Genomic DNA, 18,339 nt, shown 5'->3' on the forward strand with positions numbered 1-18,339 from the left:
TAACGTAAACATAGCATAGTCATTTAATTTAACACTGTCTTTAGAGATAGTAAAAGATACCACTCTCTTTGTGCCATAATTAAGATTAATATTGAAATAGAGAGTACAAGATTAATCATCAAATTTAAGAGGTGGTAGTAATGCCATACCCATGTAGAAAGACAGCAACAATGTCTACTCTTACATGATTGATTTAGTGGCTGAAAGTTTCACAACTGAATCAAAAATAGCAACAGCAATCAAGTAGCACAGGTTCCCATCTCATTTTCTAAGAGTTTGGTTATTACAAAAAGAGCAATCAAGTGCATTAAGTGACCAAGGAAGTGAATCATAGGCCCCGGACTACTCTAAATTCACATGATGCCTCCTAGCTGGTTCCAGTGCATCGAACTCGCCGGGAACTTGGCTATTAGGAAGCTGCGAGAATTGACCGAGGCCTAGATCAGGGACAACCTTGTTTGAACACCACCAGGGATTCGGAACTTGATGAATGGATTCACCATGGGATGATGCAGCAAGTTGTGTCACAGGTGCACCACTGAAATTCAACATGTTATTCAACCCGAGACTTGGTGCCATGTTACTAGATCCCCATGTTTGGCTTGACAGAAGAGAGAGAGCACAGCTTGAGTCTGCTACACCGGCATAACTTTCGCTCGAAGGAGGAGGGTGTCTGACATTGGGGATGCTTGTTCCACCCACTGAACCTTGCAAGAAAAGGTCAGATGATGTCTCTGAATAGCCCTGCCAGCTTGGTTGAGATGATCTGGGATTTGGAACTGTGTTTCTAAGACCGAGCTTCGGGTATGAAGCGAATTCCATCAGGAAGCTTCCACCTTTGCCACTATCATCTGTGTCAAACATTTTAGTTCATTTTGCATGCTTTGTATAAATGATCATTGCTAATTTAATGAGAATGACTAACCAAAAAGTGACGAAGAAAGTCTTGCATAACGAGAGGTTAAGAAGTTGCTGGATGGTGGGGGCTTTCTCCGACGTTCGTTATGGCCGGCAAGCCGCCTGCGGCAACTTCGTTTCCCTTGATCAAATTCAGGAAGCTGATGAAATCTGGGCAAGGCCATGAAACAAGATATTAGCCCCTTTTTTTTTTTTCGAAATATAAATGCTGCTAATTCTATGACAGTTCTTTTTGTTTCCTAGCATCACATGGATTGTAAAAATATTCATCTTAACTTTTATAGATTGAAGAAAAACTCAAATGAAGAGAGAATCTTTTAGTACAAATAACTATAGTTGGTCAATCCTAGGTTCATTTGGGTCAATTAGATTTGTTTTACACTTTTACTTTTACCTCAACCAAATATCAGATGTTTTCATATTGGTTAACATGTTAAACTTCTTGGTTGTGTTTCTATTGCAGTTCATGTAGTTTCTTGCTTAATAGGTCCAATTTGTCCTTTTAAACCTCTCCATGTGATAAAATCACTCACAATATTAATACACTGTTTTCATGAGGCACAAGACCTCAAGACCCAAAAACAGAAGGCAATACTAACATCACAAAACCCAGAGGGGAAAACAACAGTATTGCACTATTGCTATAAGGTGCTGGGTGCAGGCCTAGAATGCAGGAATCGATTCCCTTCCAAAAGGGAAACGATTAATCCTATAAAAAATACTTCTCACAAGCTTTATCAGACAGCCATTCAGATATTCACACTTTATTAAAGTTTAAAGTGAAGCTAGGAAAAGAAAAAGAAAAGAAATGTACGTTGAACCATAATCAACCAAACATAACCCAACAAAAGATTTCAAGAGACACAGAATCACACAGAAAAACACTTAAATAGAACACACCCCAGAATAAAAAGGCTCCCTAAGTAGCAACATTCACAAAAACTATAAATGCACCGACATAACAAGATGATGATAACATCACCTACTACAAACTACTACAGGCCTACACTACACTGCACCCAAAACAGAATACCAGTACTATTAAAAAAACACACACAAAAAAGAAATAATAATAATAAATTAATAACACCAAAACATAAAAGAAGAGTCACCTTCCAAAGAGAGATAAAGTCTAGGCATTCTATATTACATCAATAAATTCCATATTATAATAACTTAATTAAAAAAAATCTGGAGATAGATACATATTCATTCTTCACCTTCTTTGTTAGTTTTTTTTCCCTTTCCTTTTTTGTGTTTTTTAATAGTAGCACCATAGACCCTATCCTACCCTATCCATCCCCTTATTGCAAAATATTAATACAGCACAAAGAAGAGTAATATACAAACATGCTAGAAATATTCCCAAACAAAGTATAAAAAATATATACTTTTAATGTCTACAAATCCTAAAAAAGCATTCTTTTCTTTGTGAAGACAAAATATTTCCTTAAAGAGTTTGGTTCCATGATAATGTATTATAATAAAAATAGAAGATAAAAGAAGATAGAGCGTTTGACCTGCTACACTGTTGGCAAAACCTTTGTTGGAGACCAGAAACAGTGACAGTGGGGGATTTGGAGTGCATGGCACAAACTTTGTGCCTTGAATAGTAAGCCTTAGCATCACTCAGATCTGCTTTGCAACCCTCAACCTGGCACCTCGGTGGCTGCTGAGCATGCTGAACCGAACCGCCCCTACCCTTCTTGGGAACACCAACAGCAGAAGAAGAGGATGAAGTTGAATAAGTGGTTGACGGTGTGGAGAGACCCAAATCCTCAAAATATATTTTTTGGCCGAATTTCAAGCCATTTAGAGACTCAACTGTGGAGGAAGGTGGTTGGTTCTTATGGTTATTGGTGGCAGTTCTTCCCCCCGAAGCCATTGTTATTGAGCTAGCAGAAGCAGAAGCAGAAGCAGAAGTAGAAGTAGTGTGAGTGAGTTGAATCCATTAAGATTCAATGAGAAGAAAAAGAAATGAAAGGAGAGTTAAAGTGAAAGCGAAAAGTGAAGACGTGACGCTGGGCCATCTTGGCAGAATCTGGAGAGTGCTGTGAGAAATTATAACAAGTAAGAAATAAAATGTTAATTAATTTTGGTTTAAAAATTTAATTTTAATATATAAAATAATTTTACATATTCATCTAATATTAAATTAGTAAAAATACTTATTTTTAATATTAATTACTGAATAATCATCTAAAAAATAACATGATTATGAAAAAATATTGATACTTCCATTAAATTAAATGAGAAGGCCAGGATTCATTTCATACTACCTAGTACATTAGAATGACGTCAAATAAAATACTCAATATGTCATAGAGTCAATCAGTCAAAGTTAAAGTTGGGATCAATTAAGTCCACACTAATTTGTTACAATTTTGAGTTCCTTAGAGATCTGATGATGTGATATCTCAAGTTACATTGCGACTAATATGGTTATGTATAGTTTTAATTTATGTGGCAGGCTAAACAGTTCCCAGGGAATGTTTATGTACCAAAATACCCAAAAAATTTATAAAATAAGATAATTTATGAACAAAATTAATATGAAATATAATAAATTTATATGTTAGAAAGCTTTTCGGTAACAAAAAAAAAAAAACATTTTCTCGAGTTCAAAACATAAAAAAAATATATTTAGTATTTTTGTTGTTTTTAAGATATTTATAAAAATAAATATTTAATTAAAAACTATATTTGTATCTTCTGTTCGTTTAAGAATTTATTCCAGTCTTGAGTAGTAATAATTATATTATACGCATGCTAAAAACAAATATTAAATTAATTATTTATATAAAATAAATAACAAAATATATAAAATATAAAAATATAATAAAATAGTATTTTTGTTTTCAATATTTGAATTAAATCTTAATTTAATTTATAACATTTTTAAACTCCTATTTTTGTTTTAAAAAATTTTAAAACATTTAATATTATCTTACCATTAAATTTAACATTAATAATTAATGAAATGAACGACGTAGAAGTTAATAACGATTATTTTCTTTTCGAGCTGGCATGCAAGAGGCAAAACCAGTCCCACTCCCATGATCTCCACTAAAACTCTTTTAGTATGGTGCCTTTTTATGATTTCACTCGCTATAGATTAATTATTGATGCCTTGAAATATTGTACACTCATCCAACTAAAAAATTATTTTACTGTCAATAAAGTTAGTCAATTCATGCATAATTTTTTAGTCTTCCATTAAAAGTCTGTAAAATGAATACTTCGATACCTTGTTAGGTATTATAGGTCAAGAAATTATTTTTCATTCTACTACTGGTTTTATAAATTTTGCTTTTGCAGATGTGGATTGAAGGTCAGATACAGATGATAGACATTCTATATCAAGTTATTACTATATTTTAGAAGCAATTTAGTTGCTTAGTCCAGTAAAAAAACAGCAATCTGTTAGCTATTTAAGTGCAGAAGTAGAATTTTAAAGTATAGTTGAGGCATCTTCTGAAATTATATGACTTAAAAATCTTTTTCATGAACTTCAAATTCCTCTTGCTATTATTTCAGTTATTTACTGTGATAATGTTAGTGCACTCCAAATTTCTGCCAATCTAATCATGTTTTGGGATAAGATCAGGTGGCAAATATCTATACTGAACATCTGTCTTCTATAGTATTTGATAAATTCAAACACAAACTCAAGGTAACTCCAAGAACTTCCTTGAGTTTGAGGGGGTTGAGAAGACAAGGCAGGCGCTAACCAGCATCGGGCTGCCAATGCTCAACCGGCACCCACCAAAATGAGTAGTGCTAGGGAGTCAATGGTCTAAGTGTACAATGTGTGGCTAAATAATGTGTGGCTAAATCTTTGATTGAATAGGACAATGTAATACTAATAATTATATCTCTAATATTTTCTAAACCTTCATTGTACCACTACCAGAAATACGGGTATTACCAACGGGAAGATACCCACGAATAAAAAATAGTGGCAAATTATATGATCGTGATAATCACTTGCAACGTCTTGTATCTCCGTGGCTAAATTTTGTGGATTTTTTCGACGATTTTATTTGTTCGTGGCTAACTTGAGATGACTTTCCTCATTTACCACAGATCTAATGATCACCGTGACGAATTCACACGATTTTCACTTCAAAAGTTTGTCTTTAATTTGGCGTTTTTCTCCATCTCTTTCAAAATATTTTTATGCAGTTTATACTTTTTCTTAATTTTTATGCAGGCTTTTCCAATTCTCCAATTGTTAGCTTTTTTTTCCCTTCTTCCTTTCTAGTGCTGTCGCTGAAAAATTATACTCTGCCATATCTCCTAATCTTTTTTTAATTTTTCTTTCTTGATTTAAAAGTAATTTTTTTTGTGTGGTTGTGTTGTTCATTACTTTATAAAAATCATATTGTAATATAATAAAAAAAGACTAATTCATATACATACAATTTTACTATTTATATTTTTTAGTTGTCACTTTTTTTTATTTGTATTCTTTCTGGCCAAATACAATTTCAGTGTTCAATTTCACATTATGCATTAATTTAGAGACTTTAGTAATAAAATAAAATGATTCAATTAAAAATGAATGTTAAAATTATAAAAAGAGTATCAAAAGAGTACAAAAAAAAGTACATATTTATCTTTAATAAAATAACTCTAGCTAATTCTAAAAAATTAAAAATATTAACTATGATTGATTGGAATAATAATTAATTTAATTACTCACTATTAATTTAGTGCAATATTAATGAACAAAGTTCTAACTCTTAAAATTCAGAATATTAGTTTTATAACTACATTTTATTATTCTATCTATTTATTAACATTTTATTAATTTAATAAAAAAATAAAATAAAATAAACTTTATGGAAGTTCATTTTTTAACTATGTACAACATTTTTATTCTTTTTTAATTCAAAGGTATCAAATTTTTAAGTTTTAAGTTTATTTATTTTAATTTTTATTGATGCCATTTTTTTTAAATCCAACGGATCAAAATTCTAAATTCTAATTTGTATGTAAAATTTTTAAAATATAATTTAAAATTATAAAATTTACAATTTAATATTTTTATTAAAATTAAATTTTATTCTAAATTAAAAATGATAGTTACTTTACTAAACAAAATTCAAATTAACATTTATAATAAGATAAATGAAATTTTTAGCGGTAATGTTAAATGTAACTAGTAGCCCACTCACCCAGTTTTTACGATAACTTCCTCACACTATTTTTTTCTCCAAATTCCCTATTTGTTAGCTCCTGTAATTGATTCAAGTTTGATAACATGCAACCAACCCCTCTCGCTAATAACATTCTCTTCAGTTTCTCCAAATCCGTAATTTCTTAGCTCCTGCAACTAACAGTTAAATTCTGTTATGCTCAATCCGTTCCTGTTTAAATTCTGAGTACGATCGCATTAGACATTTTGTGGAAGAGAAAGGACCATGATTTGCAGCAGTTCGAGTACCGTCAGTTCGAGTCGCGAAGAAGCAAGCAAAATCGGTGGAATCCGATTCTACGGCAAATCGCGAAGAAGACTTGAAGGAACCCTAGATTGCTTCATTGCACCTCCTTCACTGTCACTCTCTCTGGAGGTAGTGCTCTGAATCTTGCCTCTCTAAAATACTGGTCGATTTAAATTTTCTCTTCTTGTTATTGGTGGAGATGAGTGCATTGTCTTGGATTTGCATGTTTTATTCATTTATCCTTTTGATGGTATAGAGAATGAATTTTTGGTATAAAGTATAATTTAAATGCATAAATATAATTATCTACTTAATAGTACGTACTAATGTGATTAATTATATTCCTAATTAACTTTAGTTCTCTTTTATATGCTAAAATTCCTAAAATCAACATTATTTTGGTAATGCTCATAGCCATAGCAAGGTAGCAAACAAGAGTTATTATTTACATTTCTTATCATTTCTTGTGTTTCTTATTTTTGAGTCTAACTTTATGCATTTAGTTTTGTATATTCTAAACCACTTCATAAGAAGAAGTTTCACCATTTAGATCACTATGGTAGCATCCATTCTTCAAACATGTAATTTTTTATATACTTAACTTTTTTAAGAGCCTAATCTTTGTGAATATTTCTTTTTATATGAGTGTTATTTTGTGATCATAACAATGTTAATCAGTGTAGATCAAACTATCTCAAGAGAGAGATTTTAGTTTGATGTATGAAGAAGAAGGAATTTCCAAGAATGGTAAGAAGCATTCTATACATTGATCAATAGAAATGAGGTGGTAGTAAAAAAAACTTCTTAAAAAATTGTAAGGATACTTTATTTGATTTGCTTCTTTCAACCTTTCTTTCATTATAACACTAGACAGTAGTTGAGACTGTTTTCTTTCAATTATTAAAGCGAAGTTGTTGTGTGATTGAAATTTGAAATTATTTAATAAAGAATAAGAAAAGTGAATTCATAAGTGAAGTGGAGGCTATAAGTCATGTTAGACATAAACATCTTATGTGCCTGTTTGGAGGGAGTTAACAGGTATTTATTTTTAGCAAAGTAAATCATTTTAAGTTATTATCTATGCTCTCACAAATCTTGAGTACATAGTATCTATTTCTTTGTATTATCAATAGCATTTTTATTTGTTTTTGTTTCAATATTTAAGCTACTAATGGATGAATATGTGAACAATGGTAACTTAGAGTAATGGATGCATGTTGCCATGGAACAAGGGACACTTACCTGAAAGATCCGCATGCTCGATATGCTCGATAGTTACCTGGTAAGTTCAACTTTCTACTCTAAAATATTGATCTTGTTAATTGCTAATACATTTCTATTTTTATTTTTAAATTCTGTCTCTAAATGATTTTGATTGTAATCTGATATCTTACTTACTTACATGAAGCAATTGAATTGAAAACTGTTTAGCAGGATATAAGTCTAGCAATATATAATATATTGATTGATGAGGAGTTTAATGATATGTTTTATGTTGTGAAAATGAAAACTCAGCTTTATTGGGTATGCATTTTTACTTTTTTTTACATTAAACTATTATTTTAAATAATGTCTTGGAACATTTTTTTTCATGAATTAAGAGATAACACAATCTTATTTGAATGTTTTTGTAGGTACTCCAATGAAGACGTTAGAGATCTAATAATGATGCATTCTGATACTTGATTTTGTAATAGTTTAAACTCATTTAGTCCAGGATATTTGCTTTTCAACATTATTACTTAAATTTCATATTTTTATTAATAAGAATTCTACTTATATGGATATGGCTAATTTTTTTTTAATTTTATACGATATAATTTTGTACTAAGTAGTATCTTTATTATATATATATATTTTAATTTATCTTTTATGATTAGCCACGGAAAAAACCATGGCTAAATAACCCACTAACATTAGCCACGGGCAAAATTGTGGCAAAAAAACCCAACCCACCAATATTAGCCACGGACAAAATTGTGGTAAAACTATACTTGTTGATTATATTGTTGTCATTTAGCCACGGTTTAGAGCATGGCTAAAATAGTGAAAACCATGGCTATTTAAATGTCTCCACGGGTCACAAAATCGTGGCTAACAGGCCAAAAACTGTGGCTAGCTGAAAATGCGTCGCCTTTGTTAGCCACGGAAACCCATTCGTTGCTAACGCTTCATTGCCACGGTTTTTCTTGATTGTAGCCACGGTTTTTTCCGTAACTAATCACCGTGTTTCTGGTAGTGTACACATTGTACGCTTAAACCATTGACTCCCTATACTTTCCCTAGAAAAATATAACCTAAACCTTCTTATAATACTTATTCTCCTCAATTTCTTTTTTGTACAAAATTCCAAATCCTACCAATCAATCATTAACGCTCTAAAATAAAAAAAAACTTTTATATTAGTGATCATTGATGGATCGATTTTACTTATATATTAAAATCGAATATTATTGGTTCTTCAATATGCGAATTATTTGTGTTAAATTTAATAGTGAGGCAACATTGAACCACTTAAAACTTTGCTAGAATTGAAATATGACGTTTGAACATTTTTAGGACTAAAATAAGATATTTGAAATGTTACGGACCAAATTAGGATTCGATATAAATATTGGAACCTAAATAATACTTTATCATATATATATATATATAAACTAATTTAGTGACTGATTTTCAATTTATATATAAAATTTTTTTAAAAGAAAAAGTATGTAATGTAAAAGCTAGGCAAACAAACTAAAACAAACATATGATAAATGTGACATATATCATATGCAAAAAAAATGTACAATTAAAAAATGTGATTAGAAACCGCAGAGGATATCCGATTTCTTAGCAAGCACTGCTCCTTACAGGCAAAAGTAAGTAGCTGCGGATCATGAATTGTGGCATTGTGTGAATCAACCAACATTTTCTGCAATTTCCATCTACTTCCTAATACAGCATTTAATTCTTCAAATATGGGCAATAACTGTGCCCGTACACTACTCATTAATAACGATTGCAACAACACAACAGCTTCTAACTTGAAACTTGGAAGTGTGAGATTATCAACTTTATTTTCATCAGTACCTGAAGGTAATGCAGTTGGAATTCAGAATTTTTACAAACACAACTAATAATGGCACCATATGAAATCATGTGACTTGCCAAATATATTTTAATGAAGACAACTCAACCTATTAGGTACACTGCATAACTCTTGTCCTCTTGCTTCATAGTCAGAATTTTTTGTTATCTGTATAGAAAAAAAAATATTTGAATGGAAGAGAAGTAAATGTACAGAAATGGATGAGACATGCTCACCTAAATGGATAAACCAATTAAGTTCTGCCATAGAATCTTAATTCCTTTAGAGGGCCAAATCTTCTAAATTTACAACAATATCAAACCCTTATCCCACTAGATAGAGTTGGCTTATCATCATGTATTGTGTCTATAGTGATTCTGAATCCCATCATGTATTGTGTCTATAGTGATTCTGTCTACATATTTTGACTACCTCATGTATCTGTCTTCTTGGATCTATCATCTACCTTTATTCCAAACTTAATGAGAAGAAATTGGTACAAGTCCATAGAGCACACCCATAATAATTAGCATGAAAAAGGTGAGCGTCCAAAACCACAGATTATGCACATATTGTGGGAGAAAGCATTTAGAGGGCTGCTCTTAAGCGCCTTTAGAGCATGGGATTAGTGTTAATCCAATTAAAAGCTGCACTCCAAAGTCCAAACAAAGGCTTTGACTTTAGAGGAAGATTTATATTTCCACATAAGTAAATTCAACCTTTCTATGTTAGAAGAAGTCAAGAAATACAAATAAGATTTACATGTGAAAATACCAGACGAATCAAGAGTAGAAGTCCTAGTGTAAAAGATTTTAATTCATAGTTAGATTCCAGGGCCAACTCCAGCAACACATCACATACAAACAATTTCAAAGTAAACAGGAAAATTCAACTTATGATTAAAGAATATCTACAAAATTCCATAGTTCCTTTTAGTGATAGTAGCTCTATAACTACAAGAAACATAGTCCATTATGAATCCGAAAAATTAAGATTTTGCCAGTTTTCTGAAAATAGCAAATAGAGTTGTTCAAAAAGAAAAAAAGAATGACAATAAGCAACCACAACAAGTCTTACACAGCCAATGGACTGTGTCTTGTAATAACAAGTTTCCAGCAATTCTTCGGCCTTAAAAACCAGAATGTCAACCTTACTTGCAGTCTACACCAGCTTCAGCAGCGCGGCAAGGCTTGTTTTTGCGCCTGCTCCCGTTATGCCGAAATCCAGCAGGCTTTACAGAATCATCTGGGTTCGGCTTTACTTGGTTGCCATTCTCCTCCTTCGCCAGATCCTTCTTTTCTTTAGTCTGTACAGACCTCTTTCTTTTCCTTTTGTTTACTGTGATAACCTGAGTTTTCAAATCCTTTGTTGAACCATTTTCGTTACCAATCACAATCTCCTCATCTTTCTCTATATTTTCAGTTGCTTCTACTTCTTCAACATCATCCATCAGCGGCTTTATTGGTCTACCTCTTCTTCTGAAAGCTGGAAGTTTCTCCTCTTCGCCATTTCTAGGATCCTCTGGCTCAACAATAACAGTGTCCTTCTTCCCTTTCCCTCTGCCTCTACCCATAGTTAAAATGACAATGTTGACAAAGTGTACTAAGTATCTCTAATAAGAAATCTGTGGACAATCGAAAACAAAAAACAACATACTTAAAAACCCAAATTAAGACCATTTAACTGAATGACAATGGAAGATGTCGAACGGAAACAAACCATTAACTTTACAGGAGAATAGCTAAACCTGAATATCTATATTGAGCAATGCTACAGCCTACATGCAAACCACTTCTTTGGCAGATTCTCTCAAATGTAATTTTCACTTGCACTAATAATTTGTTGATTATATTAAAATCAATGGTGACAAAGATCTAGTATTCAGTTATAATTTCTAAAACACTTCTTTTACTGATGGAATATCAAGAATTCAGTTATAACTCTGATGTGAGCTAAAAGAATTGTTCATATGCTAAGCCTTTTCAATGAACATCATCAAAAGAACTAGCAGAAACCTCAAGGCTTAAACACAATCTAGATACATCATTCTCAAGTACTGGAATTGCATCATACTATGTAAGTAATTCTAAAACAACCAATCAAAGGATAAAATTATCAGCATCTTCTACTAAATAAATTACAAATACATCTTTCTCAGAAAATATCAAAATCCAATTTCAAGCCATTCACCTTAGCAAAAGATTAAACCACAATTTCACAGATCACATAATCCCAAACGGAACAAATGAATCCAACTCCATCTTTTAGGCAATAGATGAGTAAAAGCTAAAACAAAATAACTATATTTCAGTTCCAATAAACCACAAAAACACACAAACAAACACACCCACACACACAAATACAAGCCCACATCTCACAAACAACAAGAAATGTATGTACAACGAAAAGAACAAGTATCTATACCAATTTCCAAGTTCATGGTGCGGAACCAAATAGATGATGAAAGTAATCAGAATCAGAACACAGCCAAAAAAAAAACATTGTTTGAAACATAGAAATAGAAATGAGGCTAACCTTGTACCTTGTAACACTTCTCTGCATATCAAAAGCAACCCATTTTACACAAACAAAAAGGTTCTGATTATGCAGATATAGAAACCGAGCATACCCAGATGAAAGGTATGGCTTTTCTGTGAATGGCTATGAAGTGAGGCATAACAGAAAGGTAAAAAGTGGTAGAAAATTTTGATCTAAGATAGAGAAAGCAAAGACCCAGATCAGGAAGATGAAGGAAGAAGAGATGTTGAGCTCAAAGATTGAGACTTTGATGAGTGAAAGGGGATAACTAGGTTAGAGTGCAGGAAGAACTCAACAAGGCTTGGACACAAACCAGAACTGAATTAACGCTGAAGTAACAAGGAAAATATAGAAAAATATAACCCACATAAAGGTCGCATTTTATTATTATTTTATTTTGTGGGGTCATAGATGTATAATATTAAATAGTTAAATCATAAATTAAATATGAACTTATGCTAATGATATTTGTATTGATTCTTTTTTATTTTTTAATATAAACAATATGTTATTATTATTATAGATATTTTGATGTATGTGCTATAATTCGATATAAGTAATTTGAAGGAGATAGATCTCATAATAAAGAACATTTATTTATATTTAGAACTCAAATTTAACATTTCTAATTAAAAAAATAAAATACTTACTACTTTAATTGATCTTGAAAAAGCTTATGATAGGGTGGATTAGAGGTTTTTGAAAAGTACTCTCATTGTTTTTGGTTTTTCTATCATCACTGTTAATTTGATTATGAATTGTGTCTGTGCATCATCTCTTTCTATTATGTGGAATGGGAATAGATTGGATAGTTTTGCTCTTAGAAAGAGACTTAGACAGGGCGATCCAATGTCTCCTTACTTATTTGTGCTTTGTATGGAAAGACTTGCTTGCTATATATCTCATAAGGTGGTCGAGGATGTGTGGAAACTAGTTTCTGTCACTAGGGGTGGCCCAAAATTTTCTCATTTGATGTTTGCAGATGATCTCTTACTCTTTTGTCAGGCTACAAAGAGTCAGGTTTAAATAGTCATGCATTCACTTAACATTTTTTGCAAGGCATCTGACATGAAAGTGAATCTTGAAAAGTCTAAAGCTTTTTGTTCTAAAAATGTGACTGCTCGTAGAAGAGATATTTTTACTAGTGTTTCTCAATACGTTTTGCTTTGGACTTAAGAAGATATCTTGGAGTTAACCTTAATCATTTCCGTACCAATAGGGCTTCTTTTCATTCGGTGATTGAAAAGGTGAGGAAAAGATTAGCTAATTGGAAAGGAAGGCTTCTAAATAAAGCAGGGAGACTTTGCCTGATCAATTCTGTTGCAGCATCCATTCCTGTCTATCATATGCAGGTATCTTTTTTTTCAAATTGGGTTTGCGATAAATTGTCTTCTATGATGAGACAGTTCCTTTGGAAGGGTCAAGTTGATGGTAGAGGTCTTTCTCTTGTTAATTGGAGGACCGTGATCACTCCAAAGAAATTTGGTGGCTTGGGTGTTAGAGATCTTGCGTGTGTTAATATATCTTTACTTGGTAAATTGGTTTGGCAACTTTTTCATTGTCAGGATAAGCCTTGGGTTGCTCTATAGAGGGCAAAGTATCTGAGAAATGAGGGAGTTTTAGATGGCCATGTCCCTTGCAATGCTTCTCATGTTTGGAAGAGTATCTCAAAGGCTTTTGGTGCTCTTAAGGATGCCTTCTCTTGGTGCGTTGGGTCACTTGATCAATCCTTTTGGTTTGACAATTGGAGTATTGAGGCCCAATTGCTCAAGATGTCCCTTTTGTACATATATCTGACTCTGATTTAACTATTAGAGACGTTTGGAAAGATGATCAATGGAATCTCAATGATATTTTTTCTATCATTCCAGAAGATATCAAACAACGTTTGAATGCTTATAATCCGGATTTGAATGCTGGAGAGAGTTCGGGTTGGTCGTGGAGTGTGGCATCTTCTAGACTCTACTCAGCTAGGAGTGGGTACAGTTGGCTAGCCAAAAGAAAGTTTGACTAGAATGAGCATGATAATTGGTTGTGGGTATGACAACTGCATATTCCTGAGAAGTACAAGTTCTTGATTTGGCTCAGTCTTCATAATGCTATTCCTACGGCAGAGTTTCGTTTGGGTCGTGGTTTAGCTTTATCTAGCACATGTCATCGATGTCAGAATGGTTCTGAATCCATTCTTCATTGTCTTCGGGAGTGCCCTAGTGCCAAGGAGGTCTGGAACCTTTTAGGCCTGTATTCAGATAACTCGAATTTACATGATTGGCTCTACAGAGGTACAAATAGTGGAGATATTTTTCTTTTCTTTTCGACCATCTGGTGGATTTGGAGAAGCAAGAATCAGGACTTATTTAGTATAGATGATTCATGGAGTGCTAGTAAAGTGGTGAGTTTGATTCGTAGTTCAGTAAGGGAGTTTCACACTATTTTTGCTATGCATCAATCTTTGTCTCCTCCTTCACTTTGTTTGCATTGGGTTCCACCTCCAGTTCATTCTGTTAAATTGAATTGTGATGCTAATTGGTTTGCTCTTTTTGGCTATGCTGGTTTTGGTTGTATCATTCGCAATTCTGATGGATGTTGGTTGAAAGGTTACACTGGGAAAGTCAAAGTGTGCAGTGTTCTTTTTGCTGAATTGTATGCAATTTGGAGAGGTTTACTTCTTGCTTGGGAGAGTAAATTTCGTGAAGTTATTTGTGAAATAGACTGTTTAGAAGCTCTTTTCTTGGTAAACCAAAGAATGCTTGGTAAGGATATTCCAGAATGGGATTTGGCAAAGCATATACAGGAGGTTATGAATTGGAATTGGAGAGTCTCTATTCTTTTAATTCAGAGGACTGTAAATAGTGTTGCAGATTGTATGGCTAAAGTAGCTGCTTCTGGCGCGGACATTCACTTGAATTGGAGCCAACCATAGAGTGAACTTCAACATCTAATAGATTTAGATATGACCCTAACCAATTAATTTGGTTTTATCTCTTTTTTTCTTTCTTTTCTATTTAGTCAAAAAAAAACTAAACTTGTGCTAAAGAGATAGTGATTAAAAAGAAAAAAGAAAAAACTGGTACTCTGGTAGTACATGAGGCAAATCACATAAAAAAATCAATTGGAGTACAAAATTACAAACATCACCTAAAACAAAAAATATTATATGTACACATTAATTTTATGTAAATCGAAGCAACTTATTTTATTTATCTTTACCGTATGTAAGTTGAAACAATTTAATTAGATTTATTAAGATTTAGGATCATTCAAATCAACCTAATTCAATTTACGTTAAAAGGCGTTAATATATGTTATTCAAATCTATATGATTCGATTTACACAAGGAGCAGATCATGGTAAATTCAATTCGATTTACTTAAGGAGCGTGTACTATATAAATAGGATCAGAGTATTTAATTGAAATAAATTCACCATGACTAATGAAAAGAGTTTTCTAATTTTTATATACTACAAAGACACGATTAAAATAAATATAATCGGATATAAAATTTACTAATAAAGATCTAATGTCTTTATTAGAACTTCTAAGAGCTTTATTGATTTTTAAAATACCGTTCTACAGAAATTGGGATTACATGGAATGAAACGGATGAGGATAGAGAAGTTATATTACAAAATTTAGTTTGCGATGGAGTGAAGTACGACTTATTTGTGATAGACAGTGACGAAGATCTACAAATTTTATTTTACTGTCAGTCGCCAGTTTTTCGATGTGAGAATCCCTGAACTATTGGCCAAGTTTGTGGCTGTGATTTTTAGCTCAAAAAGATCGAATCGGAATCATCAATCAATACCAATGGCAGCAGCCTCCAGTTCAATTCTACTGTTGTGTCTTCATCTCTGCTTGTAATTGCATTTGCCAGAGATTTGGTGGCATCTCCATCTTTCGCAGCTAATCTATAATACTTCTGTTATGATTCCGATTTTTAGGGCAGTGGGAGAACCAGATGTGGTGGAAGGTGTTCTAGGGAATGATGATGATGTGGAGTCCGTCACGATTAATGATGACAACGATTATGATATAGGGAAGAGTATTTCTGTTGGAACTGGTGAAGCATCAAGTTCAAAAATTCAGCAATAACGTGTTTTAATTTAGGAAATCCATATAATTTTGTCCTCCAATTGGTTTTATTATGTGATTTGTCTTGAAAAATTTTACTTGTTGAAGTGAAACTAATTTATCTATTGAAGAATTCCTTTATTTTTTTTTCATTAAAGGTATATTTAATTTTTTAAAACAATTTTTTTACGCTATTCTTTAGTCTGGTAATTCAAGGATTAATTCATAGCAGATCAAAACTTCATTTAAAAGTTTATTGTTGGCTAATGAATTGCTACATGTATAAGGCGAAAAATTCGAATCTTTCGACACTTGTTTAAATGGATTAGTGAACTAACCACTTAACCAACCCAATTTAGTTTAAATATTTTAATTTAATAGATGAAGAATAGCCATGTCTCAAAGGTTGATCCATTACATGTCAATTTATTTCAGTGATTATGAGTCTTATATTTTAGCTGTATGTCTTGGTGAGTAAGATTACAATCGAAAATGTGATTCGTAACATTATTATGAACAATCAACAATGACTTATATATTGACGGAATTTTTAGTTTGTTGGCTGCACCTCACTTTTCATTTTCATATAAATATATTTCGAATCACATTCAATCTCAATATCTATGCATGCAAATATTATTTACTAAAATTCTATTAATTTTTTTTAGAAAAAAAGATTTTAGTTATTAAAAATTAATTTCAGTACGATGCTATTCAATCATATTTTAACATGTTGTAATTTGTTAACCAAATAAATATTAGTAGTTCCCCACCGTTCCTATGAACCAATGATAATAAGAACATGTGTAAATTGGCATCATTCTATAGTAAATAAAATCTTAATACAATTTTAACAAATAAATTATTAATAATATAATGTAATATATAGTTGTCCGATTGTAATGATGGGGTTTAACGAGTCACAAGTTGAGAGTCCAAAGTTTAATCATCTGAGTAAGGAACAATTCAATGGATTTCATATGTGCGCCGTTTGCTCAACAAATATTGATTAATTTGAAAAAATTTTAGTGTAAAAGGACAATTGAGGGTGGCCACGTAAGCTTAATCTTGTGATTCAAAAGTTAAGAAATGAAGCGTGATTGGTTCACTAAAAGCAAAATTCGGTTGCTTTAGAGATTGCATTTGACTCAGGCTTGGGACTTTTGTGCCAAGCAACAAAATGCTGAAATTCTAATCAATTCTGTTGGAGGAATAATGAGCCACTAATGTCTCATTTCCTTCAACATTATTGTATAAATATACGAGTAGTTGCTAAAGACATTTACAATTTTTTTTATGGTCTTCTATTAAATATTTTTTTAATCAAATATAGATAGTCATTAATATGAATAAAATAACAAGATTATTTGGACCACTAGTAATAACAAAAATGTAACATTTGAAAATAAACTCCAAAATTGAATCATACTAAAATTCAGGCCCAAAGGTTGAACCATTCAAACATAACAACGGATAATGGTGAAGGTGGTGGTATGCACAGATTTTGGATCAATGTGGTCCAATATGATGAGTTCACATCTCAATTTAATGATGAATCATATAAAATCAAAATTAAAGTGGCCCTCCAACTCTTCTAGGAGTTCCCATAAATCATTGGAACTTATTACAAGAAATTGTTAGCAACTACCAACAATAGGTCATATGACTACTTTTCTTAAAATTTGAAACTATTTCACCCAATTTTTGGGGTAAACAATCAGCAACCACAGGAACAATACCTGCTAAAAAAATCAAGTAAAAAATAAGATAAACAATAAATCTCTTTCACTTTGCTTGTGAGAAAGATAGTCATGCCAACATTATCAATTACCTTCAACCCAATACACTTGCTTGTCTTGCTTCAATTCTTCAGACAGTACAGTCTCTCACCCTCACCCTGTCTGCTTCATTCTCAAGAAACATATTCAGTTAGAAACTTTAACCGTCGAAGACTGGCCTGCAGTGTAGCTGGGTTCAGAAGGAAAGCTTATATACAAGCCACATGGTGAGGATGGCTTCAACAACAAAACCAATCTAGCCAACCTTCTTCCATCTACAAGTTGTGTCGGAAATATCTGCAATCAGTAATCATCTATGGTAGGGCCTATCAACACACCAAATATTCAATTAGCTATTCATGAGTATACTGATCAACTGATCAAGTCAACTCAGAGTCAAGTATTTGGAATCAGATGACAACTTACAGTTCAAGCATCCTTAACAGTTTTGTAAACGCACTACACAATTATCTGAACCAGAAACATATTTTCCAGATTAAACGATGATCA

At 32.2% G+C, this 18,339-nt stretch overlaps 2 protein-coding genes across 4 annotated transcripts; both read right to left on the bottom strand.

The window, feature by feature from the left end:
• Positions 1 to 111: 111 nt before the first annotated feature.
• Positions 112 to 2,803, bottom strand: LOC130933744 (squamosa promoter-binding-like protein 9). The gene is made up of 3 exons (XM_057863361.1): positions 2,439 to 2,803; positions 926 to 1,068; positions 112 to 851 (listed from the first exon to the last, which is right to left on the bottom strand). Exons 1-3 carry the CDS (start codon positions 2,801 to 2,803, stop codon positions 343 to 345), a joined length of 1,017 nt encoding a protein of 338 aa, XP_057719344.1. The 3' UTR covers positions 112 to 342.
• A 7,510-nt stretch (positions 2,804 to 10,313) lies between these two features.
• Positions 10,314 to 12,299, bottom strand: LOC130935933 (uncharacterized). Of its 3 annotated transcripts, none has more exons than XM_057865863.1 (2): positions 11,981 to 12,299; positions 10,314 to 11,003 (listed from the first exon to the last, which is right to left on the bottom strand). In XM_057865863.1, the coding sequence occupies exons 1-2, from the start codon at positions 11,998 to 12,000 to the stop codon at positions 10,589 to 10,591; spliced, it is 435 nt and encodes a 144-aa protein (XP_057721846.1). In that variant the 5' UTR covers positions 12,001 to 12,299; the 3' UTR covers positions 10,314 to 10,588. The 3 variants fall into 3 exon arrangements, with proteins under 3 accessions (XP_057721846.1, XP_057721848.1, XP_057721847.1); XM_057865865.1 differs by having other exon boundaries at positions 10,314 to 11,062; XM_057865864.1 differs by having other exon boundaries at positions 10,314 to 11,062; positions 11,974 to 12,299.
• Positions 12,300 to 18,339: the final 6,040 nt, after the last annotated feature.

Source organism: Arachis stenosperma, chromosome 6, assembly GCF_014773155.1.
Source record: "Arachis stenosperma cultivar V10309 chromosome 6, arast.V10309.gnm1.PFL2, whole genome shotgun sequence".
Taxonomy (NCBI): Eukaryota; Viridiplantae; Streptophyta; class Magnoliopsida; order Fabales; family Fabaceae; genus Arachis; species Arachis stenosperma.